Source organism: Pecten maximus, chromosome 1 (genome assembly GCF_902652985.1).
Source record: "Pecten maximus chromosome 1, xPecMax1.1, whole genome shotgun sequence".
In the NCBI taxonomy this organism is placed as follows: domain Eukaryota; kingdom Metazoa; phylum Mollusca; class Bivalvia; order Pectinida; family Pectinidae; genus Pecten; species Pecten maximus.
Window position 1 is genome coordinate 55370766 of NC_047015.1, and position 26824 is coordinate 55397589.

Sequence of the window (26824 nt, forward strand, 5' to 3'; positions counted from 1 at the left end):
AATTTCATATGTAAGTTTGCCTTGGTGCCTAGTTATGCTTATTGCGTTTTGAGACCAATCTGAAAACAACATGGCTGACAGGCAGCCACTTGGATTTTGATAATTGATGTTTGTTATCACTATTTCTGAGAAAGTACTGAAGGGATCTTTCTCAAATTTCATAAGTAGGTTCCCCTTGGTCCCTTGTGTTGCATTTTTGGACCAGTCTGTCCTGAAAACAACCTGGCAAACAAACAGCCAGCGTTAAATCTCAAATTTCTTATATAGCTAGGATTCCCTTATTTGAAAAGTACTGGAGGGGTGTCTCAATTTGCACAGATTAGTAAAATGAAGGGAAAAGTAGAGAAAAGATCAATCTGACATGGAACCTATGAAGATCATTCAATGGTGGGCGCCAAGATCCCTCTGGGATCTCTTGTTTAGATTGGTCTGAAATCCAAGATGGCCACCATGGCAGCCATCTTGAAAACACATTTTAAACTTCTTCTTCAGTTCCACTGGTGCCATTGAGCTTGAAATTGGTGAGGATGTTAAGGAAGGAGGGCCAACAAAGTGTTTTGTTATTTTTTCGGTCTCGTAAAAACTTTGACATGGCAGCAATGGCGGCCATTTTGTAACATGATTGCGCAATCATGGTTTTCCTGAACAACACCTATTTCAAACTTCTTCTCAAATTCCACCAGTGGGATTCAGCTCTAACTTACCAGAAATTATCCTTAGATGGTCCAGACCAAGTGTTAGTATTTATTGGGTCCGTCAGAAATCCAAGATGGCCACCATGGCCAACAGTGCCACTATATACTTGCTACAGAGAATGCATACTACAATAATATTAGGGTTTTGATTTAGAGTCAGATGACCGTTAAGGCCCCTGGGCCTCTTGTTTTCTTTTCTGTCTATAATTTCATTTTACATATTAAAACATTTTTACAAGTTTTGGTATAAAATTTACTAATCCAGGGCTCTTAGGTTATTTAAATTTCACAACTTTAGATGGACAAATTAGTTTTTATATGAAAATCTAATTATTCAACGAAATAATATGATATTAATCCCCTGCCGTTGAAACCGAGGGGAGTATATGTTTCCCTTCTATCAGTCTTGTATGTATGATGTAATGTGAAACTAAGTTTGTCAGTACACTGGCAGCTTCATTCCTCGAGGGCTTTAAATCAAACTTCATACAATGATAAAGGACCTTTATATCTTGGACAAATTCGAGTTTCCGGGTTTTCGGGTATTTGGGTCAAGGTCACTGTTACTATTTTTAGTGGGGGGCCGGTATGGGACATGTATTTCTTAAGCAATACTCAGTATGCTTGTTGACAATGTCCTCCCTTGTTTCGTAACTTGTAACAAATTGAAATTATATTAAGTCTATTGTTTGACAAATAAATGGATATTATAGATAGTATTTTTGATTTTAATTTAGGGTACCCCCATCCGACCTCCGCCTATACCATACTGTTATCAGACTCCAAGCGGCCTTGATATTGACTTGCGGCTGTTCAACAAAGGTTTGTCTTTTCTTAATCTTTGGCTATAGAATTCCTTATGTGAAGAAAATTTTTTTAAAATTCCTGTGTTGAGAAATTGACGAGTGTGATATTGTTACTAATAGTTTTAACAAAAATATATTATTTAATGTTGAAATTATTTTTTAACTTAAGAATAATGTTAATCTTTAATACGTTTATATATATATGAAAACACATCCAGAAAAATAAACAGACACATAATCTTTTAAGAGTTAATGATGAAAGACTCGCTTTTGAAGATACATTCTTGTTTTTTGACATACATGTACATATTTCTCTAGATTTGACAATTTCAAATTAAATAACACCAGATTAAAAATTTGATTAAATGTACATTTTATTTTGTAGACTTAATCAACAACTGCTTGCCGATCCTCAGTAGTATACTTGACCGAGGATCGAGGGGATGGCACGTGCAATATAGACTGAAGCTGATTCGCGAGTTACAGGGTATGAGAGAAACGATATAACCAATGTATGCAGTAGCTTTGTAAGGCTGACCAATCAAATCTTTTGTTGATATCTTATGCTAATTAGTCAAGGTCTGACATAGGATAAGCATGTTTGAATAAGTTTTTAATTATTTTTCCTGTAAAATTGTCTTCAAATAGTTCCAGAAAAAATTGGAAGAGAGAGAAAAAATCTGAAAATTATTTTTTGTGGTTTTTTTGTCAGGGTAATGAAAAATTTTTTTTTTTAGTATTTTATAATACTGAAACACATAGAATATCTTATTAGTCCCCGGCCTATGAAACTGAGCGGGGACTAAATATTTCTTCTCCGTCCATCTTGTTCATATGAACGTAATGTCAAAGTTTGTCAGCGCTCTTGCGGCTTCATTCCTTGAGAGATTCAAATTTACATTGATACAGTAAAATATACCTTTCTTCTGTTTTAAAGGTAAAGGATTAACAAATGGAGAAATCTCCAAGGTATGTATGTGTTTGATTGTATGGTAAAACTGCCATAAATGCCCTCTTATTAAAGATATTTCTTATCTCTGAATTATTTCAAAGTCTTCCTTTTATTTTTTTTTCACAAAAAAAATTCTTTGCAAGCTCTTTATTATGCCAAAAATTAATGCTTTGATAAGTTATGGCAGTACAACAAATAGAGGACAAATGTTGGCAGTATAACAGAGTTTATTGTACAAATAGTGACAGTATAAAAAGGTTTTACTGGACAAATGGTGGCAGTATAACAAGGTTTTACCGAAATTTAAGGATTGATTTAACAGCTAAACAGTTGCCGAGGACCACCAGCATATGTATACAAAGTTAGTAATTGTTGTCGTTATTTTATGTTCTGTAGAGAGTCAATGCTTCCATCATGGATGAGTATCTAGACCGCGTATTTACTGCAATATGTAGCAACACGGAACTGGAAAATTTACAACAGGGTATAGGTAAGTATAGTATGACTATATCTCAAGATATACTGTAAATGTACAAATTTCAGTGGTGATCTTATTTTACCAATTTTTGCCCTGAAAACATTCCGCTAGTTGATGATCGTGCTAATGACATTTAATTTTTATTGTTTTCTAAAATATTCGGATGTGCTAATTTATCACACCGTTAATTGGTGTGTTTTCGGTCATGCTAAAATTTGATTGCACCAAATTAAGTACATTTACAGTATATGCTTCGGGCTTTAAACCACCATGTTTTAACAAAATTATATTGTTTTCAAGATTTTTGTGTGGAATCTGCAGCAATAATTAAAATACAACCCTTAAATTTTTGCGTATTTGATAACATTTTCCTTACCTACACACACTCTTCTGAACAGTCTAAAGATAACACATGAGTTTGTTATACATATCGATACATCCTACCATCAAATTAATGATTGTATAGAGGTAAATAGTGAGTTTTAATTTGAAATACATTAAAAGAAAATGTCTTGGACCCCAAAACAAGTTTGAATTTCTATAGAGTCTCGCCGCTTTCCTTTATGTATGGATAAATCAGGGGCCGCGGTGTCCGAGTGGTTAAGGTGTCCCGACACTTTAACACTAGCCCTCCACCACTGGGTTGTGAGTTCAAAACCTACGTGGGGCAGTTGCCAGGTACTGACCGTAGGCCGGTGGTTTTTCTCCGGGTACTTCGGCTTTCCTTCACCTCCAAACCTGGCATGTCCTTAAATGACTCTGGCTGTTAATAGGACGTTAAACAAAAACAAACAAACAAAATGGATAAATCTACGTTTTATGACCAAAAGACACAAAGATTATATGTAGGTTAAATACAACTTTTATTGATTTCTATTGTATTAGGTTGATGGATTATAACAGCTTTGGCACTTGACTAGACTTCAGTTAGACCTGATTAAATTGGTAGTTACATAAATAATAAGCTTGGCAGGTGACACTGTTGGTCGAGTCCATGAACCTGATTGGAGCTAGCTTGATAACAGAATTCTTGGGGACTTACAAATAGCATAACGCAGTAAGATGCCCTCTAAAAATATTTTTCTGCTGAGCTGGGTCTCTAAACCCTTACTCCCTTAAAAAGGAAGGGGGAAGGTTTGATTTATCCATACTAGGAAACAGCTGGAAAGTGTCTACTCACTTAAAATTCCTTATGAGTCTAGAAGTTGTTATAGACCTAGGCATCACCTGGCAACACTGTTGACGATGTTGAGCGAGTTATACGTTGAACGTCTTTTTAGAAAATTTGAACATTCTGAATTTACTCTTGGTGATACTGCTGAAAATCAACACAGTATTGCCGTATTTGATAGTGTGTTTAATTATTTTATAATCAAGAGGTCTGGGGAAGAAATGACCGGGGCTGAAGTTTTTTATGAAAAAAAATTCATATTGATTTTCATTTCTTTTGTTTTTAGTTTAGTTGTTTCGTTTTTGTGAAAGAAATTGAAATTCTTTTTTCACAAGAGGAGCAGAGACTGGTTTGTTTAAAAAGTAACTGAATTTAATATCATGAATTCAATATTTTGGTTAATACTGTCAGTACAACTTATTTTATTTGAAGGAAAACTGCTGGTGGCTCAAGCTAAGACTGTGATAGCTATGAAGAAAGCTGTCAACAATGTCCAGGTGAAAATGCTCAAACATAAGGAAAAGGTAAGAACTGTTTCATTTCATTTGATACAGATGTAGTCATTTCATTTGATACAAATGTAGTCATTTCATTTGATACAGATGTAGTCATTTCATTTGATACAGATGTAGTCATTTCATTTGATACAGATGTAGTCATTTCATTTGATACAGATGTAGTCATTTCATTTGATACAGATGTAGAACTTGTTACAAATATACAAATGTTGAGGGAGTAAGGAGTCAATTTTACATTACGTTGACACTAGTATGATAATCTATTTATCACAAAAAACTTTCTGTCTCCATGTCTGCCAGTATTAACTTCAGTTGGATAGATATCCATAAGCTATTGTTGTGTTTATATAAATTATTGCATTTTGATACTTCCAAGGATGCTGCTACACTTTTAAATAGCTAGGTAGACTGCATCATCAATCTAAATGAATAGTTGTCTGGTTAGGTCTTCACTTAAAATACTGTTGACAGTTGTGTTTATATGATTCAAAACCCTATCTCCTGGTCAGCAGGCCTCGCACAGTCAACAATAACATGTTTTTTATGTATGTTAAATCAAGTTTGTATATTTTTTGCCTGAAGCCGAGTTGGTATTTTGCTTTCACAGCTTATTTCCCACCTGAAGTCTGGATACAGGGTGAAATCTCGGATCGAACCATGGATGAACGAACAGATCCGAGCTTTTGAGGTATACAGATACATATATTTCACAGTATTAAGTCGAGCCTTGCTGTTCAGCACATTAAGGGGACAAACTGGCTCATCTGTCTCCAAAATATGTAATATTTCAATATGAATCCTATTGGACTTGCAGATATTAACACAGGTCTTGGAAGTCGGTTTAGTTTTGCCAAAATGCAAAATCAGGTCGCTTGGTTCGTTCTTCTGTCATAAAAAACAACTCGTTTTGACTTTGATAAACAAAAAACAGCCAAGGCCTTTTGGTAATAATGACTGTGAATTGTGAAATAGGACCACTTCTCCAAACCGAACTCTCTCTAAACCGACCAAATATTCCTGTTATATGCATGTTATATAAAGAGAAGTGAGAAATTCACTCTAATAGTTTAAAAAGAAATATTGTTTATGAATTATTTTAATGGTGAGTACATTTTCTAAGAATAAATGTCTTGTACATGATATATGAAATAAAGTTGATATGTATATTTCAGATTCTTTGATATTGCTGGATTTCCATTTAGAATTATTAGTACAGTGGAACTCAGAAAACTTGAATATGGAAAACTCAAAAAAACCTGATAGTACAAAGTGAAAATTTGGCCCCAACAATAAAAATCCTACTTGAAATGATTGAATAACTTGAAGTATTTTTGAGTCTTAACACAAAATCTTAGATACAAAATTATATGTTGTTTCAGACGGAGTTTGTGGAACAAAACCTCTGGTCTGCCCATGAGGAGGCTATCAGTATTTGTGAGGACGGAGGACTCAAACAAGCTGTCTACTTTCTCAAACGTGACCTCAATTTCCTCAAGCAGGTGAGCTTTTGTAGAATTACGATTTACACAAAATTTCTTTTTCCAGACATTTTGAAACCTTACCTATTGTTTTCTGTCTCAGGGTCAAGTCTTCAGGAGTTGGGATATTTTTAATAGGCATTGGCTGTTTGAAATATGTTTATTGAAAATATCATAAGTTTTGTTATCATCAATGAATGGTATAATATGGATATTAAGATCCATTGATTTAGAAAGTTTAATGTTTATTAGATCTGTCCATAATCATCTTTCGGAGGACTCGTACAGATATTGGTTTGATATGGCTGTTGTTGATTAAGCTAAAGACTCTTACTCTTCTGAAACGCCTGGTCCGAATCTCACTTTGTCCAGGGTATCAGTGTTAATCCATATTTTGTTTTTAGCTCACCTGGTACTATATAAAGCTATTAACAAATTGAACATGAACATACATTTATTTTAAACATGTAATTTGACATTAAGTCAAATCCAACCAGGTGAGCGATACAGGCCCTCTGGGCCTCTTGTTTTTGATTTATTGCGAGTTATAATAATGGTTCTGTTCACATGTCGATATTCTCTGTTGTATTTTCCGTAGACAGAGAGTTGATATATACAGGTGGTCATATTAACTTTGTGTTTCTAAAAATAGAAACGTCAGGTCAATATCTCACAATAGTAACCTCCAAGTGACAGGTAAAATATCTTATTAACACCAACAGATGGCCCAGGAAAACATAATAACAGCATAGTACAGGGCTTTTTCTGGGGGATTTTTGGGACCGTTAATGGGCCTCATTTTCAGTTGAATTTATTTCTTCATATTTAAGCCAAATTCCCCGAATTTGCAGTTTACTCCTGAGAAAACTAATTTCACCAATTTTCCCAAACCAGTGAGAAAATGATAAAATCAAAAGTTACTTACCATATGTACAAACAAAGTGTAATAGAGTTTCTTCAGGATGCCATTTGATTATTTTAGAATTTACTAATCTTAGATTTTAAAGATAAAAAGAAAAGCTCTACTTTTGAAGGTTGGTAATATAGTGTAAAGAATGAAATTTTTGGTGTTGTATAAAAATATACAAGATCCTATTCTTGTATTTAAGTGATTATAATCACCCTTTGTTTGAGATGTATTTTGAATTGTATTGTGTTGTAAATTGATAAAGGTGTTAATTAATATAGAATGTACATCTCGTTAATTTTTTCAGAGAGAAGCAGTCCTTATTAAGGAACTGGGAAAAGTGAGACATCCCAGAAGGAAGTTTACGTTTGCCACACGGATCTGGCTTCCACAGAACTACATCGTGATGAAGAAGGTCGGAAATCAACAGGAAAGAATTCCAACTGTGGTCTTGGACGAGGAAAGTCCACCAAACCGTTCCTTGACGCTGAGTGAGGGAGAGAGGGTAGGTTATCATTGGGTCCTGTTAATTATTGGAGAAAATATTAATGGCATAATCAGACAGTTTATCCAGTGAATTTTTTATATTTTCATCAATGTCACTAGTGTAATATACCACCAAGTGCTTTCATTGGACACGTCAATCAGAAATCGATTGCGACATCATAATATGGACAATGACCTTACTTCATCATTTGAAAATAGTGCATCAAAATGGCTGCCACAGTTTGATTTTGTCCTCCATGTTTCGTCTAAATGCATTTTCTTTTTTTAAATTATGTGACATAAAAGTATCTTAAAATTGTTTTCATCTCATTTCTGAGATTTTATAAACTTTGTCTTGCTCAATTCTTGATGATGATGATGATGATGATGATGATGATGATGATGATGATGATAATGATGATGATGATGATGATGATGATGATATTTGTTGTCCTCTTATTATGACTTTGAAGGCAATGAGTGTCATGATTGAGTAATCCTATTAATACTTTTTCTTACTTGTCAAAAAAAATAATCTAATGATGGACTTCTTTCCATCCATTTTAAAATTAGTTCTAAGGGCTATTCCATTATAATAATAGAAAATGAAGTCGGGTTTATCTACCTGCCTTACCCTACTGTTTATTTTGGAACAACCCTAATGTCATGTGACCATATGTTCATGTAAAGCGACGTTTGGTACACATGAATGTTACATACATTTCCAGACTGTTAGTTACACAGTGGAGAAGTTACATCATCGTGTCACCTCCTCGCGCTACCCGTTTTGGCGATGGTGGAACTACCTTCATCGTACATGGTCCTGGACGTGGAATGCCATTTTCCTTCTTGGGGTGAGTTACTTCCCTTTATTGATTGAAGTGTGAACATAAAAAAACAAAAAACAATGAAAACAAAAAAAAAAAAATTCTTGTCAGATTAATTAATTAAGTGGTTGACTCTAAAAATACATTTCAGAATAGATTTGCCAGACGACCTTTACTGAAAGATTTGAATTGAATTTTGAAAGAGCAGTGATTTTCTAGTTGTTCCTAACATGGTTAATCAATACACTTTTTACGTAGTAGTAATTCTGTCAAGTCTTTTTTTTCACTCGGGACTGAAATTTGACCTCATTCACACTAAAAAATGACTTTTTCAATTTTTTTTTCCAAAATTTCTAATTGGAAAATGTGAAAAAAAAATTGTTTGAATGGTTTTATAAAAAGAATCAAAACAGTCACCAAATTGTTCTGTTCACTTTTATAAAGAGCAACAAAACAAAACTCAGTCGCTTGATAAACTACCTGTTGTTGTACTTTGGTGTTGCTTACCTGTTAAGTTTTATGAAGTAAAAAAAAAGTAAAATTCCCAATATTCCCTTAAACTACGCTAAATTTCGCAATTTCAAGGGCCTAGACCCCACTCCCAAAAGGGGGTTAAAAAATCATTGCTGTTAGTTTCTGGTTTTCCATTATTATGAAAAGCTTTGATGCCGACTTTGTTAAACTGAGAGGTTGAGAGGTAGGGAAGGCTGACTCCATATAACAATGAGATGTAGAGCAGAGAGGTTTTTCTCTACACTACAGACCCTGAAGCATTTAACATTCCCTCAAACGCGTCCATGGTGCGTTTGCGTTTCGTTTCGTCGAGCGTTTTTCGTTTGCGTTTGTGTTTTGCGTTCATTTCTCTGTACAATGATTTCTCTGTTAACAGGTAGTGATACCGTGGTGCAGCCCCGTAAGCTTGAGGGCTCTGTTCGGCATCAAACCTTTTAAACCGGACACTACGCTAAGTCAGGAAAATGTAAGTACATGATTTCCTAATAAGTTGGTATCCGGAGTTCGGACAGACTATGGAAAGGCTATAACAAGAAGCCCTAAATGGTGAAAAACCCCTGAAAGACCTTAAATTTCAACAAAAATGTCTTCAAAGTGTCAAAATGAGCCTGGAATAGGACTAACCATCATTCTAAACTATGGGTTCATGTTAATTTTGATAGTTTTGTTAGAAATTACCTGGTAAAATGCTGAATTCTCGTTTAGAAAATTAACAGGTGAAAATACTGTTGGTGAAAGATTGGAACAGTAGAAGGTCCGACAGTTATTTGGTTAAATATGCTTTCGGAAATTTTCCATTTTGAGAAAGAGAAAACAGCAAGGAGTAAATAATCTTTTAAAATTCTTCATTTCATTGTTGTTGGTATTATTTACAATGTTAACAATGAAAGGCCTTGTTTTTACAGGAAATAAGCCCCGAAAAGTAACGTAAAAGACTTTGAATTTCATATTACATTCTGTAGCCTTGGTGTCACCTGATATGTGTTTGATATCTTTACACCTCCCATTCAGGAAAATTAAAAAAAAAATTCTATGAATTCAACTTAATTTATTTTCCTGTAATTTCCGTTTTCCCACAATGCTAGTAAGGTGATGATATTTGATCATTTCAGGGAAAGCTGTACCGCAATGCTCGCTCCATCACGCAGACTCTCTGTTCTCGTCTCAGTCAGCTTTGGATAAATGTCTGGGAATCAAGGAAAAAGTTTGAGGACACCCCAGATCAAGGTAAATGACATCTGATATTGTCCTACTTCTGACACCAAATGTATCTTAACTGTCTCCAGTCTTAATGCCAGATAAATCTAAAAATAAGACATTATCTTAAACTCATGTCTAATTCTAGATAAATCTAGAAATAAGACATTGTCTTTGTCTGAAATCAGATTATCTTTTAACCTTATCATGAATTTTTCTTGGTAAATAAAAAAAAAGACATTTTCTTTGTCTGAAATCAGATTATCTTTTAACCTTATCATGAATTTTTCTTGGTAAATAATAAAAGAAGACATTTTCTTTGTCTGAAATCAGATTATCTTTTAAACTTATCATGAATTTTTCTTGGTAAATAGACATTATCTTTGTCTAAAATTCTTAATCTTATAGTGTATAATGCTAGACAAATCTAGAAATACTACATACCAATATTTGACTCTAATAGCAATTTCTTTTATTTCTATGCTTGTTTTATGTTAGTCTAAAACAAAACACATTATTTATCATCCATGGCTTTTATACCATTCCCCCCCCCCCGACATTTCTTCCTCATGCTCACTTTATGGATTAAAATCTTGACTAAAAAGTAATTTTGAACTTCATTCAATTTCACAGAAATTATCTCTGTTAGAAATTATATCAAATATTATATCTTACAGATTAGAGATTTTCACCATTACAACAATGAGACAATTTATTACTTATAACCTTTGAAGGCCAAACATTTCATTATCTTACAATCTTTATGTAAACAATACTTCTTTGTCTTCTTGTATTCTTGTGTTTTTAAATATGTATTGACGTTTTTGGAATGAAAATACAAAAAAGTTTCTAAATGAAAAAAAAAGTTCTTTTGAAGTACAATTTTGAAAGAAATGTAATTACTCATTAAAATGAATTAACTTATAAATGTGTTTTACTTTGTATGCAGGCTTCCTAGGAAAGAGCTTCACACGTCACGTGAACCGTTTCTGGAATTACGTCCTGAAGGGGGCGTGCGGAACAGTAATACTAGTCCTTTTTTTCCCGGCTTGCTGTGTGGTAGCGTCCACTGCCTCGCTGACCGCTGCCATCACGACTCCTCTGTGGTCAGTTTTATCAATTAATATATCTTAAGAGTGAAATTAGTTGTCATTAGCTCACCGGTTATGAGTAAGTTTTTTGACAGCTTGTAAGTCCAAAAGAATACACCTCATGCCCTTCTAAATTGGTTCATACATTCGGCAAAATCATGCGGAAAAAAATTGTGATTTTTTCGCATTTTACCATTTTGTGGACTTAACTTTTTTTGCACCAAAAACTCACTTTAAAGTTTTGGGAGTGAGTCCAAAAGTATACACCTATCACCCTTCTAATTTGGTCTATACATTCATTAAAGATCCAGGAGTGTTGCTGTGGCAAATCATACAGAAAAAAAATTGCCATTTTGGCATTTTACTATTGAGTGGACTCACTTTTTTTGACACAAAAAGTCACTTTAAAGATATTGGGGGTTAGTTTTGAAAAGCTTGGAAGTCCACACCCTTCTTATTTGGTTTATACATCCATTAGAGGTCTAGGAGCGATTTTATGTGACATAAAATTTCAAAATGACATGCTTATACATACATAAAAATGAATGCATATTGTGATTGCTGCCACCGGTGAGCTTTCGCAATCATTGATTGCACTTGTTTTAATAGTTGTTGTCATTTTGATAGCTGTATAATTTGTGAGAGAAATATTTGATTTAAAGAGAAATGTGACATTATCAGAATACTGATGCATCAATAATAATTTGGGAGATTTTACTGCAAATGATTTTGTCATAACACAAAAAAAACTCACCATAGGTACATCTTTATCTTTTCTCCTGTTTTTGTATTTTATAGAATGATAATGTGAAAATAGACCATTAGTTTAATGTAATTGCAGGAAAAGTCACATTAATTTTCATACCTTGGGTTATTTCTGCTTATTCATGTTGTGTGTTGAAAAATCCACTTTTAGTATGTGATATTAAGAGACACTTATGCAAAATCAAAAATGCAAGTATATTTACACAAAATGTATTAATGTGGATAGGCTGTTTATGTAAAGATGATATTAACAGATATGTGATATTAAGTGGAATGATTATATTGTGTATGTACTGGATTTCAAGAGAACTTCATGTAAAAAAAAATTATGAAATAGTTAGAATATTACACAAGGTGATTAGATATACATAACTAGATGTGAAAATGCTGTTTTATGTAAAGATGATATTAAGAGGAATATGATATTAAGAGGAATTACTTTATTGTGTACTTACAGTATGCCAGCTGTTACCCTATATGTCCCTTTTAGTATCATCCTGATGTGAAAATGTTGTTTTATGTAAATATGATATTAAGAGGAATGTGATATTAAGAGGAATGTGATATTAAGAGGAATAACTTTATTGTGTACTTACAGGATGCCAGCTGTTACCCTATTTGTCCATTTGAGTTTCATCCTCGTGTTTGATTGTGACTGCCCAGGTGAGTTTTATTTACTTTACATAAAAAACATTTTTACTGCCATAAGTTTAGATTCAATAGCCGGAACTGTCAGATTTAGATCTTTTGATATCAAGCTGTTCTGCGGACCAATATATAATAAAATCGCATGATTAACAAACTGAGGATAGCTAAGGAGTGTTATTGGTTTTCTGTTTCAGATGAAAGCAATCGATTGTTCCTGCTTTTCGAAGCCTTAGTTGGAAGGATTTTTCTTCAGGGACTTGTCCAGCCGATAGCCGCACTGCTAACAGGAGGTGTTTTTTGTCCACTGGCTGCCTTAGGGGTGTCTGTCTGTATGTCTGAATTATTATTTAATTATTTATGTTTCTTAGTTTTTTCCTGGTACACCTATGAATTTTTATTGCAATCAATGTTATGGAAAATAGTACCATTTTTCAGCCGTTATTGGACAATATCTCAGTTTTGACCAATCAGATGTGCTAAAATCTTAACTCAATATCCAAGAGACCTGGAGATCTGATATTTTGGCAAGTAGTAAGCTGGGATTAAGGGCTAAAAAACTGGTTTTAAAGAATAAACCTAACCTACTCTTATATTTGCATAAAGTGGTAATCGGATTAGTATCTGCATAAATAACCTAGAGCAAATTCATATTTGTAATAGAAGCAGGCGAGCAATGCAGGACAATTGGGCATCTTGTTGAAGCTAAGAAATCGTGGTATCAATCAATTTCAAGTAAAATTGACAATAATACAGTCTGATTAAAATCATATCTTTATTTGTACTCCTGTTTGATCAACCTTCACTCTACATCAAGCAGAGCTAAGTAATCAAATTGGAAAAAAATGCATCTTCAAAAATGAGTTTCTCACATTTGAGGCTTTTTTTGTGACATCAGTGTTGGCAATGTTTTTTGTCACGATATTAATTTTATTTCTTCGATTTTTTCATGTTTCAAGATTTTTCTGTACATGTTTATTTGTCCTGATATTTTCGGTCTTGTAGTCGGTGGGCTGAGGCGGACAGGGCGTGGAGCATGGGACACAGTCATGTATTTCACGGTTGTGAAGAGCCGGGGAAGAGTCCCATCTAAGGACAGCTTCATGGCTCGTAGGATCGCAGGGCCTGGACTAGCCTCAAACTACTTCTTCCAGGTAAATTGCATTGCTAAAAATACCCCTGCCACATAGATAAATGGAAGGAAGGTGAGAAATGTTTTATGTCCGAGTTTATCTGTCTGTCTGGACTCTCATCCCAAATTACCTTATCCCATTGTTTGTTGGGTTTATCTCCCCGTGAATGTCATTTTGTGGCAGAGTCTCATTGTAGTAGTTGGTGGCTACCTCACTGAATAACATACAGGGGGCCCCTGGCATTCAGTTCATGGCAATAAGGGTAAAGTGTCTTGCCCAAGGACACAACCACGACAACACAGACTGGCCTGTTTCTCAGCTTCCTGAGAAAAACAAAACGGCACAGGTAGAAAGTACCAACCATGGGCTCTTTCCCTGACGTATTGTGGCCGGGACTCTAACAGACAGAGCCAAGCTATCGCGGCCTTTACACTTATCCCAGGATTTTTTTTTACTTCATTATCACTATCTTAAACTTTCCCAAATTCTCTGCTTAAATTCTTGTGTCTGTATGTAGTGCTTAGCTATGGATATTCTATTTTTGAACTGATTGGAAACCAAGATGGCCGACAGACAGCCATCTTGGATTTTGAGATTTGAAAGTTTTAGAAAGTCATGTACATGCACTGTGTTCCTATGTAAATGCTTGTTTTTTTGAATGATCAGAATAGCAAAACTACAGGCATATTTTGTCTGTATAAGAAGTCTGTAGAACAGATAATTCAGAAAAAGATAGGAAAAGAAAAGAAATTCGGAGAAGATTAGACTTATATTGAACGATTATAGAATGTACAACCGTTACATATCATAACAGCATTCAGTGTTCTCTGATTTTTACAGTGGATTTGAAAAAAATAAAATCAAAGCTACTTTCAAATTCACATTTTTCCGAAGACATAATCAATAATTCAATTATTTTATAAAATTACCATGATTCGGAATGAATATTTGTAGATGTTTTCAGCCTGAGGGAAAAAAGGCGAATCTCTATTGAAAATTCTGTACCCAATTTATAGTTGTAGATGTTTTGTAACAATAATGTAAAATTTTGTTGCATTTCCAGATCCAGACCGAGCAAGCACTTGCAGCACTGGAGGCACGCATGGAACTAGACGAGCTGGAAGCCTGGAAGTCACATGTCACAAAAGTCATAGATCTGCCGAAGGAAAAGTTCAGGTAGGACAAAAATATAATTTCCTACAGGTAGATATTCTTCTTCTTCTTCTTTTTTCTTCTTCTTCTTGGTTAAGTCTTTCTTCTTCTTCTTCTTACTTGGATCATTGCCCCATCTCAGATCTATAATTATAAAGGAATTTCTGGTTCTATCAAGGCTTATCAATGTGTTTTTAAAGCTGTTTATATTTGGTGCTGATATAACATTTTCCGGAAGATTGCTCCATATTTTTACAATTTGCAAGGAAATTTGTATATTTGGTGCTAATACAACATTTTCCGGAAGATAGCTCCATATTTTTTGCAATTTGCATGGAAATTGTATATTTTGTGTAATATAACATTTTCTGGGAGATTGCTCCATATTTTTCACTATTTGCAAGGATATTGTATATTTTGTGCTAATACAAAATTTTCCGAAAGATTGCTCCATATTTTTTGCAATTCGCAAGGAAATTTTTCGAATATCAAGTCGTGAATATTGTTGAAGTACTTTCATTGGATGTCCTCTTACTCACCGTCTTTGTGATTGGACTTCCACATCTGTGTTGTATGAGCTCAGGTTCTGTTGGATTATCTCCCCTTAAATGTAGATTTTTTTCACTCTGTTGTTTTGGTTTAAATCAGAACTTTACTTCCAGTATGCCAAATGTGTGATTGTTATGATTTAAAAGTAAGTAGATAAACAGGATGAGATTTTGTAGTAAAAAATACCAACCAGACTTTATCAGTCAAATTTTGAAGTGTGGAGGCTAAGAATTTTTTTTTTTTTGCTTGAGGAGGTTGTTTAAGGGTAGGGATTTTATTCTCACTCTGAAAATAGTGAAAATAGATACGTTTGTTCATTATTTTTACAAAAAATGATACGAAAATCATTTCTGCTGAAGTCTTTTGGTAAAACTGCAGAAAATTTTAACATGCTAAACAAACAAATCTTTAACACTATAATGTGTTATTTGAAAAAAAAAAAAAAAAAAAAAAAAAATGTATGAATGATGTAAGAGACTTTCCATTTAATTTGGGATGAAATGAGTATCTAAGTGTTTTCACTGTAAAAGAGAATTAGAATCTCGTAAATAAGAAAAAAACAGCAAATGAATTTGGCCCCTTTATAAAACAGATCACCTAAAAATGTCTGAACGTTTACAACTGAATGCTCTGGTGTTTTTTTTCTCAGCATTGCTAAAACTTTCTGTGTAATATCTTCTTTCCTCGTTGTGACATCACGACAAATGTCTTTTGTCTATTCACAACATGATGTCATGTCTATTGTCTTCAATGTCAGTTGTCCTGATTGTGATGTCATGCCATGATGTCATGTTTGTTGTGTTAATTGTGATGTCACAATTTGTGTTATTACATACCAAAATATGAGTATATTTAATGCTGATCATGTTGTTTAAACTTAGAAATGTTTTTGTTTGAACAGTTGAGATTATTTATTTTACAGAATCTTTTTTCCAGAACCAAAATTATTTTAAAATGACATCATCTGCTTCGAATAATCTAAAAAAATCTTATTTTTTCTCTGCGATTTTTTTTAAAACTCTCCAATACCGTTATGTAAATGTCAAGTTTCCAGTGTGAAACCTCAGCATTTAGAAGCATACAGCAGTTGACATGTATTGCACTTTAAGCTTTTCTACAAGGTGGAAAACATCCAACAGGCTTGATGTTTGTTATTTGTGTGTACAAATCCGCAGCTTTTGTGCGTAAAAGAGATAAACGTTACGCCCGGTATCAGAGGACTTCCTGTTAGCATGGACGGGATACCATCTACTTCCTGTGCGTGGTGTCTCGATCCGTAAGTCTGGAGGATCAGACTCGGCATGCTGCTAGCATTTATGTGCAGTAACCAAGATAAAACCTTGTTTAGTTTAGGATTTGCATGTAAAAATAACGTTCCGTGATTACCATCTAGCAAACATGTTAAAGAATGACCTCCACCCACCCCAGCATATGTTGTTTCTTTTTCCAGAATGTTTGTAAAATGTTAACACACAGAAGTGTTTTATCCTGGGGAATGACCTTGATAAATACCAGTCATATTTATCATTCTAGGCTACATAAATAGATACAAGTAATTGTTACTTGACTCAATACTAGTAAATCAAAAGCCTCGATCAAAACTGAAAATAAAATGGTAGAAAATAATATATATTTTATTACTTTTTTTAGAGCTCATAACTTGATGTGAAGGTCAAGGCTTCTCAGGATGACCTTGACATTGAGTGACCTTGACATTGAAATTTGACCTTGACACCAATATAATGATACATAGTCGAGGTACAGAGGTTAGTGACTAGTAACTTGTCATGACAAAGTGAAAATTGAAATGGATGGGTTGAAGTCCTTTGTGGTTAGTCAATCGTAATGGAGATTTACTTCAAATCTCGAACATTGTAATGAATATTTATGAGAAAGCCATGAATATTCATGAGAAATGCCATGAATATTCTAATGGGAAATATGCAAAAATTACCATTATGATAAATATTATAATTTATTATAATTAGATACATAATGCATGCCAGTTATTCCTTCCCACACTAACATTTTGGGAGAGTTGACAGGTTCTTTTCTGACTCAAGGCAGATTGTGAATACTTTTTTTACTTCAACCATATGACCTATTTCATCAATTTGAAGATTATATCAGAGATCTGCAAAGGAATAGATGAGGAGTTACTAGAAAAAAAATTTTCTTCATAATTTTTTTTTTCTAGTCTTGAGAAGTTACTTGTTTTAAATTAAAATGGAGAGCTGTGTGTGACCTTGGCATTAGTTGATAGTTAGGTTTGAGTAAGGTGACCTATCGTAATTATTTGTGAGTAACCTTTCAAGTCACGGTGGACAGACTGATTCTCTGTGTCAGTGGAGTTCACTTCCATTACCTCTGTTTTATAGTCCTACACGTGTCATGCTGGAGACTTTTTAATGCAAAAAGTCTCGACCCACAAATTAACATAGGAAATAAATCTCCAGTCTGACTATATATATAGCTAGTTGTCAAGAGGAAGATGTCCTCCATTCAGCTACGATCGTAGGTCTATAGGTAGCCGCTAGTTTCCTGGTTAACACTGAAATATAGCTTCAGAATTATTCATCCGACTTCTCAAGGGAGAAGGGTTATGAGCACATAAAATTTCCCAGAAAATATTTTTCCAGGTTCTAATATATAATGATTATGTCTGATGTTTAAGATGCATCCTTTCAACTTTTAGACTCAACGAAGTACAGATCCATTATAACATTATTTTATGATAAATGACATCTTGAATGGAGATTTGAACGGAATTTAGTCATGTATAATCTAGCATCATAATCTTTAAAAAGATTCATTTTTCCCCCTTTATTTCAATTGAAATACGACAAATGAATGTGTATTAAATACTATTTCTCATTTCTGAATGGCATTTCTTGGTTAGCCTGTTACAGCTAGAACAACATACCCAGTGTATCATGGTATTTTTTGAATCATGGTGAAATGACCCCGGGGTCAATATACCATTATGGTGAAATGACCCCGGGGGCGATGTTTTCTATAGTTATCGGACCTCAGACAGTGTCTTTCAGAAATTTTTTGAATGACATCCAAATATGATTGTGATGTCTTGATGTTGTTAATGTTGGATGTTGGATTGAAGCTTTAATTTTTTAATCTTTTTTTAATTAATTTTTTTTATTGGGGGGGGGGGGGGGGGGGGGGGGGGGGGAGATGTGCTTTAGCTCAGACTTTTACAGTAGAAATATAATCATATGTCTACTGATTATGACTGCTTTTGGTTTTGAAGATAAATCTTCAGAAACGGTCTTTCAGGAATTATGTCACATGATAATATTTATATGTCTGTCTGATGTACTTTACATTCAAATAAATGTAAATCGTAAATATAACTGTCATTCATGAAATTATGTAAAAGTTATGAATCAAAACGTTTTAAAAATAAATTGTTGTATAGGAATTAAAGCTATATTTCCGCCCGACAGCATCTCCTCCAAGCTAACATTTCTTAAACGCGTCATGGGAGTGTTCTACGAAATGTTAATATTTGATGGGATCATTAGAATTATGTCATCCACAACTGAAATAAATTTGACATTAATAGGCTTTAACATTAGAGCATATATCTTCCACTAAAACCAAACTAACATTCATGGTCTTATGGCAGGTTTTGACACAAGTTACGGCGTTATCTTGGAAAGTACATTTAATTTTTAACTGTTGCCAGCATAACAATAAAAGTAGGAAATATGTGTGGCTTCCTGGTTTATCTAATTAGATAGTTTGCGAGGAGAGATGGAAAGATGTTTATTACGAAACAAGTGGCTCTTCCTTCTGTTGAACCTCGGGGGAACATGGCTTGATTTAGATGAACAAGTTTTCCTGTCTTTTTTTTTGAAAGGAGGTTACTACAGCTTGAAGAGGGTACAGTAAATCCTGTGTCTCCCTCAAGTCCTCTACTTTACTGACATGTAAATTGTTACCAGCTGATTCATGCTTAATGATTCTGTTTCTGAGTAAAGATACGCGAGGAATGCTGTTTTATAGAGAAACTACATCATCTCCATGCAAGAAATTCATGTCAACTTGATTGATATCAGTCAGTTTTTAGGTCATCTGACCCGAAGGGTCAGGATGACCTATAGTCATCATGCTTCGTCCGTCGTCGTGCGCCGTGCGCCGTGCGCCGTGCGTAAACTTTTCACATTTCAGACTTCTTCTCAAGTTCCACCAGTGGGATTGAGCTGATACTTGCCAGAAATGATGCTGGGATGGTCCTGACCAAGTGTTGTTATTTTTCGGGTCAGTCTGAAATCCAAGATGGCCGCCACAGCCGCCATTTTGAAAACACATTTTAAACTTCTTCTCAAGTTCCACCAGTGCTTTTGAGCTGAAACTTGCCTGAAATGATCCTGATATGATTCTGACCAAGTGTTGTTATTTTTCGGGTCAGTCCGAAATCCAAGATGGCCGCCATAGCCGCCATCTTGAAAAACACATTTTAAACTTCTTCTCAAGTTCAACCAGTGCTTTTGAGCTGAAACTTGCCTGAAATGATCCTGATATGATTCTGACCAAGTGTTGTTATTTTTCGTGTCGGTCCGAAATCCAAGATGGCCGCCAAAGCCGCCATTTTGAAAACACATTTTAAACTTCTTCTCAAGTTCCACCAGTGCTTTTGAGCTGAAACTTGCCTGAAATGATCCTGATATGATTCCGACCAAGTGTTGTTATTTTTCGAGTCGGTCCGAAATCCAAGATGGCCGCCATAGCCGCCATCTTGAAAAACACATTTTAAACTTCTTCTCAAGTTCCACCAGTTCTGTTGGGCTGAAACTTGCCTCAAATGATCCTGACATGATCCCCACCAAGTGTTGTTATTTTTCGGGCTGATCCGAAATCCAAGATGGCCGCCATAGCGGCCATTTTGAAAACACATTTTAAACTTCTTCTCAAGTTTAACCAGTGCTGTTGGGCTGAAACTTGCCTGAAATGTTCCTGAGATGATCCTGACCAAGGGTGTTTATTTTTCGGGTCGGTCCGAAATCCAAGATGGCCGCCATGGCCGCCATCTTGAAAAACGCATTTTAAACTTCTTCTCAAGTTCCATTGGTGCCATTGAGCTGGAAATGGGTGAGGATCTCAAGGAAGGCGAGCCAACATAGTGTTGTTATTTTTTCAGCCTCGTAAAAACTTTGACATGGCAGCAATGGCAGCCATTTTGTAACATGATTGTGCAATCATGGTTTTCCTAAACAACATCTATTTCAAACTTCTTCTCAAATTCCACCGGCGGGATTCAGCTCTAACTTACCAGAAATGATCCTGAGATGGTCCTTACCAAGTGTTGTTATTTATTGGGTCGGTCAGAAATCCAAGATGGCCACCATGGCCAACAGTGTCACTATATTCTTGCTAGAGAGAATGCATACTACTATAATATAAGGGTTTTAATTTAGAGTCAGATGACCGTTAAGGCCCCTGGCCCTCTTGTTTGTGAAACCTGTCCAATTAGAACTCAATGGAAACCAATATTTTGCTCAGAATAGACAGGGTTTCAGAAAGCACAGGCTCAGCTTTGTACAGTTTATACAAGATTCTGCCTAACTTAGGATCAGGTTGGGGTCTACTGAGGTTTAGTTATGTGATGAGGTATGTGATGTGGTATAAAATGCAACAAAACTCTAAAAAAAAAATTAATTGATTAACCACTTCGTCACTTGATAAACAACCTTGTCACTTGATAAACCACCTTGTCACTTGATAAACCACACCTTGTCACATGACTTGATAAACAACCTTGTCACTTGATAACTGCCTCGTCACTTGATAAACTGCCTTATCACTTGATAAACCACCTTGTCACTTGATAAACTGCCTTGTCACTTGATAAACAACCTTGTCACTTGATAACACACCTTGTCACTTGATAAACAACCTTGTCACATGATAAACCACCTTGTCACTTGATAAACGACCTCGTCACTTGATAAGCTGCCTTGTCACATGATAAACTACCTTGTCACTTGATAAACCACCTTGTCACTTGATAAACCACCTTGTCACTTGATAAACTGCCTTATCACTTGATAAACCACCTTGTCACTTGATAAACCACCTCTTCACTTGATAAACCGCCTCGTCACTTGATAAACTGCCTTGTCACTTGATAAACCACTTTGTCACTTGATAAACTACCTTGTCACTTGATAAACTGCCTCGTCACTTGATAAACCACCTTGTCACTTGATAAACTACCTTGTCACTTGATAAACCACCTTGTCACATGATAAACCACCTTGTCACTTGATAAACGACCTCGTCACTTGATAAGCTGCCTTGTCACATGATAAACTACCTTGTCACTTGATAAACCACCTTGTCACTTGATAAACCACCTTGTCACTTGATAAACTGCCTTATCACTTGATAAACCACCTTGTCACTTGATAAACCACCTCGTCACTTGATAAACAACCTTGTCACTTGATAAACCACCTTGTCACTTGATAAACAACCTTGTCACTTGATAAACTGCCTCGTCACTTGATAAACCACCTTGTCACTTGATAAACGACCTCGTCACTTGATAAACCACCTCTTCACTTGATAAACTGCCTCGTCACTTGATAAACTGCCTTGTCACTTGATAAACCGCCTTGTCACTTGATAAACAACCTTGTCACTTGATAACACACCTTGTCACTTGATAAACAACCTTGTCACTTGATAAAACACCTTGTCACTTGATAAACCACATTGTCACTTGATAAACCACCTTGTCACTTGATAAACTACCTCTTGTTGTACATAAGTGTTGCTAACCTGTTTCATTAAGTAGATATTTTACAATTTATCCTTAAACCACGCTTAATTTCCCTATTTCGGAACCTGGCCGCATACCCAAAAATGGAAAAAAAAATCACTGATCTGTAACACCTCCAACCCAGAAATAATTACATACATGGGAGCCTTGTTGGTCAACATACATAGCCAACTTACAGGCCTCTCAGTGTGTTGTGTTGAGAGTTTTGAATGAGAGCCTTGTTGGTCAACATACATACCCATCTTACAGACCTCTCAGTGTGTTGTGTTGAGAGTTTTGAATGAGAGCCTTGTTGGTCAACATACATACCCATCTTACAGGCCTCTCAGTGTGTTGTGTTGAGAGTTTTGAATGAGAGCCTTGTTGGTCAACATACATACCCATCTTACAGACCTCTCAGTGTGTTGTGTTGAGAGTTTTGACAGTGTCAGTAAACACCCAACATGTGGCATATATTGGTGGATGAATGCCACTAAAAGCATTGTTACATCAACAATGGAAATAGTTTCTACCACTGCCATGCAGCCTCGGGTTCATACCGAACGACTGATGAGACAGCTGCAGAGTTGATGAGGAGGCTGAACTAACAGTTACACAAGTAATTGTCTGGAAGGAACATTGATTCTCTCATATGGTTTATCCGTAATACATTCCTCAGTCTATCATGGAAGCCAATTGACCTTGTCAAGAGCAAACGTCTTCAATATCACAAGGCCAAGGTCATGTCAGTGAATAAATATATATATTTACCATTGTATGGCACTGCCACTATATAACCCTTCCAATTCAGTTGTGAGTTCACCAGCTTATGAACTGCCAACTGAAATTTGAATTTGAAAATTTCCAAAAAAAATCGCACGACAAATAAAAAATCGCAGATGGTAAATATAAGCATTGAACGGCTTTCAGTTGGCATTCATAGTCAATATGAATGCCAACTGGACAGAGGCAAATTCATGTTGTTGGCATTCATAGTCAATATGAATGCCAACTGGACAGAGGCAAATTCAACATGAATTTGCCTCTGTCCAGTTGGCATTCATATTGACTATGAATGCCAACTGAAAGCCGTTCAATGCTTAAATGGTAGTGCTGTAACGATACATCGATACATATCGATATATGTTCGTTTTTTGCCGCAATACGATACATCGATACAGTCATCCCTGTATCGTAATATCGCCGGCATGGGTGCGGGTCCATGTAACACATTTGATACAGCGAATCGAGCGCGCCGAAGCGCACCGTCAGTAAAACGCTTGTAACCGGATTGTATGAAGTCGCCAATGCAGAGCACCTTGATGATTGCGAATAAATATGGACAATGGATAACGCTGACAGCCATGTGTAATTCGGTTTAACTTTATCTCTCTATCTATATCTATATCTTAGTACTAAACCTCGAGCCTCCGACTTGTAAATCAAAGATATTCGTTGACTTTAAACAAGTCAAGGGTACACGGCACATGGAACTTACCTATCGAAGTAGAGTATTCAGTATTGCCGTATTCACAGAATGGGAGGCGGAGTTAACGTATTCCGGGAACACAATAACTTGAATTCGCATTAAATCGGCATCACCCTCATTTGACAATTTTACACCACCAGCAAGACAAGTATTGAAAACCGAAAACCGTGGACAGGTTTTACAGAAATAAAGCCGAAAACCACTATGTTTAAAAGCCAATAGCAAACATTCTACATGATGTATCGATAACTAGTTTATAATAAATGATCTGCGCCCTTTTCGGCAGTGGAAATTAATGTTTCCGTGAGTTGTAACTTGTTGCACGTTGTTGACCCAAGGTATAACATTCAGAGTCGACAATGTTTCAGTGACAAGACTCAAGAGTCCTGTTTATATTTGACATTTATTTAGATCTGTTTAAGTCTACTGTTTTTGTTAAAAATGTGTTCAATGAGTGTCATTAAAACTTCAGATTGAACGTTAAATATTGTTTGATTTGTTTCAATTTATGACAATTTCACGTATACGCGATACGTATCGTATCGTGATGTCTGTATCGCAATACGTATCGTGACATTGTTGCCGATACACAGCACTATTAAATGGTAGAAATGGCTTTACTTCTGATTTTAATAATTTTAGAATTTTTATTTTTTCTGACAAATAAATCATTTGAAGTTTATATAGAAAAATGGAGTTGAATTTGTTTGTAATTCCAGGAGAATGAATTTGAATTTGTTTGTAATTCAACAGTGGCTATGGTTGCTAGGACTTATATCCAGGCATGGGATCATTTTTGTTATTTGAAGATACTGTTGTATTACTATTAATTGGAAAAAATCAATATGTTTTGTATCTATAGAATAAAGAGTAAAATATCAAAATGTTTATGAAATAATAATTATAATACCAGTTTTTGAATTTTTTTGATTATTAAAGATTCTGATAACAAAAATAAATCAAAAACTTTAAGAAAAAAGAGATTTTCCTTCATTACAGACCCTTCTTAGATTTTTGTTTTTACGAGTTTTTGTTGTCCCTGTTCAGAATTTAAAAAAAAGATTTATTTCAAGATGCAGTAGATGTTTATTTACCTTACCTGTAGAAATATGCAAGCTAAAATGATAAGTTAGCTGTGAAGTGCTTTTATCTGTAAGTAATAATGATGTTTTCGTTGGTTTAGATTGTGAGGATACAAACGTTAACCTTTTGACCTCAGGGACGATACAGATGTCAGCGAGTTTGTGTGTTAATGTGATTAATGGTTCCGTCCAATTTTCTTAAAGGGACCTTTAAAAAAAAGTTAGTTAGAACAATGTTTGGTACTGTTTCACTGTATATAAGATCATTTGTTTCAAGAGACAGACATGCCTGGTTACGCAGGAAGTTATAAACTTACTCGCGCAGTCTTGTAACAGGAAGTAGTATAGCAGTACAGAACATGCAGAAATGAAGTAATATGGCTGTACAACACAGGCCAAGCTTTCTGCAGGGCCCTTGTATCATACACAGAAATTATCATCAATGTGTTTTCCAGTTAAAACAGGGGTCTATACATCTGCTCAGAGATTCCACAAAGTCCTTCCGAGACTACAATAAACAATAGCTTAATCTTATTCTCAATCAGAAAAATGCTTTCGTTACTTTAATTGTTTAAAAATTCTTTTGTTACGTTAATTGTTTAATCTATTGTTGAGATGTAGGAGTCCTTATGTTGCAGTTATGCCAACATTTCTAATTTCATTTCTGTCTATCAGTATCTCCAATCATAACAGTTGAATAATAAATTAATTTTGAATATTTTTTTTAAAGAATGGATGTCACTGTTTCTATGGTAACAAAGTTTGAAATTTCACATATCGAGGAGCAATATTGTGTATGTCGCAGTTTTAAAGAAAGAATGATTTTCATGTTTCGTAGTGAAATTCCTGAGAGATAAAAGGAAATTAATTGGAACAAAAACAAAGCATTGTCGTTTTGTTATAAACACCAAGACAACCTTCACAGAGCTTGTCCATTAGCTTTTAGTTCTATATGTATGTGCTGTTGGCCTTTGTAACAGCAACGTATGTATTGGATTGGTTTTAATTTGACGTTTTAAAATCTTTTTGAGATATAAAGGAGCTTCTACAAAGGCATTTATGGATTATAAAAAGCTAAAATTAGAGAAAAAAAAATTAAGGTCAAAGAAAAAAAAATCATTGTGTTATGCGACATTCTGCTGTCAGTGTTGAGTTTAGTACTTGTTTTAATTCTGCAGCTCGTTTATTCTTGTTGAATGATATTGCTGTTTTTTTCCTCTAATTAGCATGGATGATGAAAATCAATAATGGAATTGTTATCGCATCGGTGATAATGGTTGTTATTTGCTCAAATGAATTCAGCAAAATGCGGGTTTCACCAGCAAATTAGTAATTTTAAAAAATAAAAAAAATGTCGAAAAAATGTGTTTTGTTTGCACATTTTTGCTGGAATCTCTTGCACTTAAATTTTGAAACACTTTATACGCAGTTAAATTGGCGAGTGCTTTTAAAGGGTTTGAAAAAAAATATATTGAAATGTGCGAAAATATTTTAAAATTTAAAAAATTGTAGTCCCAGCAGTATTGCGTAAACCCATTGAAATCTTCGGAGACTGTCCTTTTGTAGGATTTCGAACATCCATTTAAAACTTAATGATGTTTGAAACACCTAGGGGTGATGTGAACTTTGACCCTGCTATAGGGGATCCTTAACAGTGCATTAGTGTGAGGAACTATGGATAGAGGACATCGGGAGTAGTTTGCGAGGCTGTGAATGACGCTATGAATGACGGCAGTGTGAATGACGATCTGCTGTCATAAACCATTCTAACACACTGATAGTTTACTGCCACTAGCAGTGGTATAGTTTTTAAGTTTTATTCAAAACTTTAGGCCATTGGCCCATCAGTACAGAGCAAAGGTACAGAAGAGATTCAATGCAGAATAATGTATAATTATTTCAGATCAAAACATATTCAAGCAGTTCTTATGTTATTTGAATCAAAAATATATTTACCTAATGCACATAGTTCATTAATACTTTGCGAATTTAGAAGCTGGATAGCCTAAAAAACTGAAGCATTTTTCCAGTAATATTTTTTTTTATATATATTTAACTCTAAGAGTCTGAAATTTGTTACAAATCAGTAAGAAGTGAAATTCACCTTCC

General features: G+C 34.9%; 1 protein-coding gene across 1 annotated transcript in view; it reads left to right on the forward strand.

Moving 5' to 3' along the window:
- The window catches only part of LOC117338457, a 158843-nt gene that overhangs the window by 19306 nt on the left and 112713 nt on the right, over window positions 1-26824 (forward strand). Inside the window, exons 10-25 of the mRNA XM_033899813.1 lie at window positions 1433-1517; window positions 1887-1988; window positions 2439-2470; window positions 2850-2943; window positions 4535-4626; window positions 5228-5308; window positions 6000-6119; window positions 7313-7510; window positions 8220-8345; window positions 9208-9297; window positions 9944-10058; window positions 10978-11134; window positions 12483-12547; window positions 12727-12861; window positions 13535-13683; window positions 14726-14838. Of these exons, the coding sequence (XP_033755704.1) occupies window positions 1433-1517; window positions 1887-1988; window positions 2439-2470; window positions 2850-2943; window positions 4535-4626; window positions 5228-5308; window positions 6000-6119; window positions 7313-7510; window positions 8220-8345; window positions 9208-9297; window positions 9944-10058; window positions 10978-11134; window positions 12483-12547; window positions 12727-12861; window positions 13535-13683; window positions 14726-14838 (1754 nt within the window). The remainder of the gene's footprint in view (window positions 1-1432; window positions 1518-1886; window positions 1989-2438; window positions 2471-2849; window positions 2944-4534; window positions 4627-5227; window positions 5309-5999; window positions 6120-7312; window positions 7511-8219; window positions 8346-9207; window positions 9298-9943; window positions 10059-10977; window positions 11135-12482; window positions 12548-12726; window positions 12862-13534; window positions 13684-14725; window positions 14839-26824) is intronic.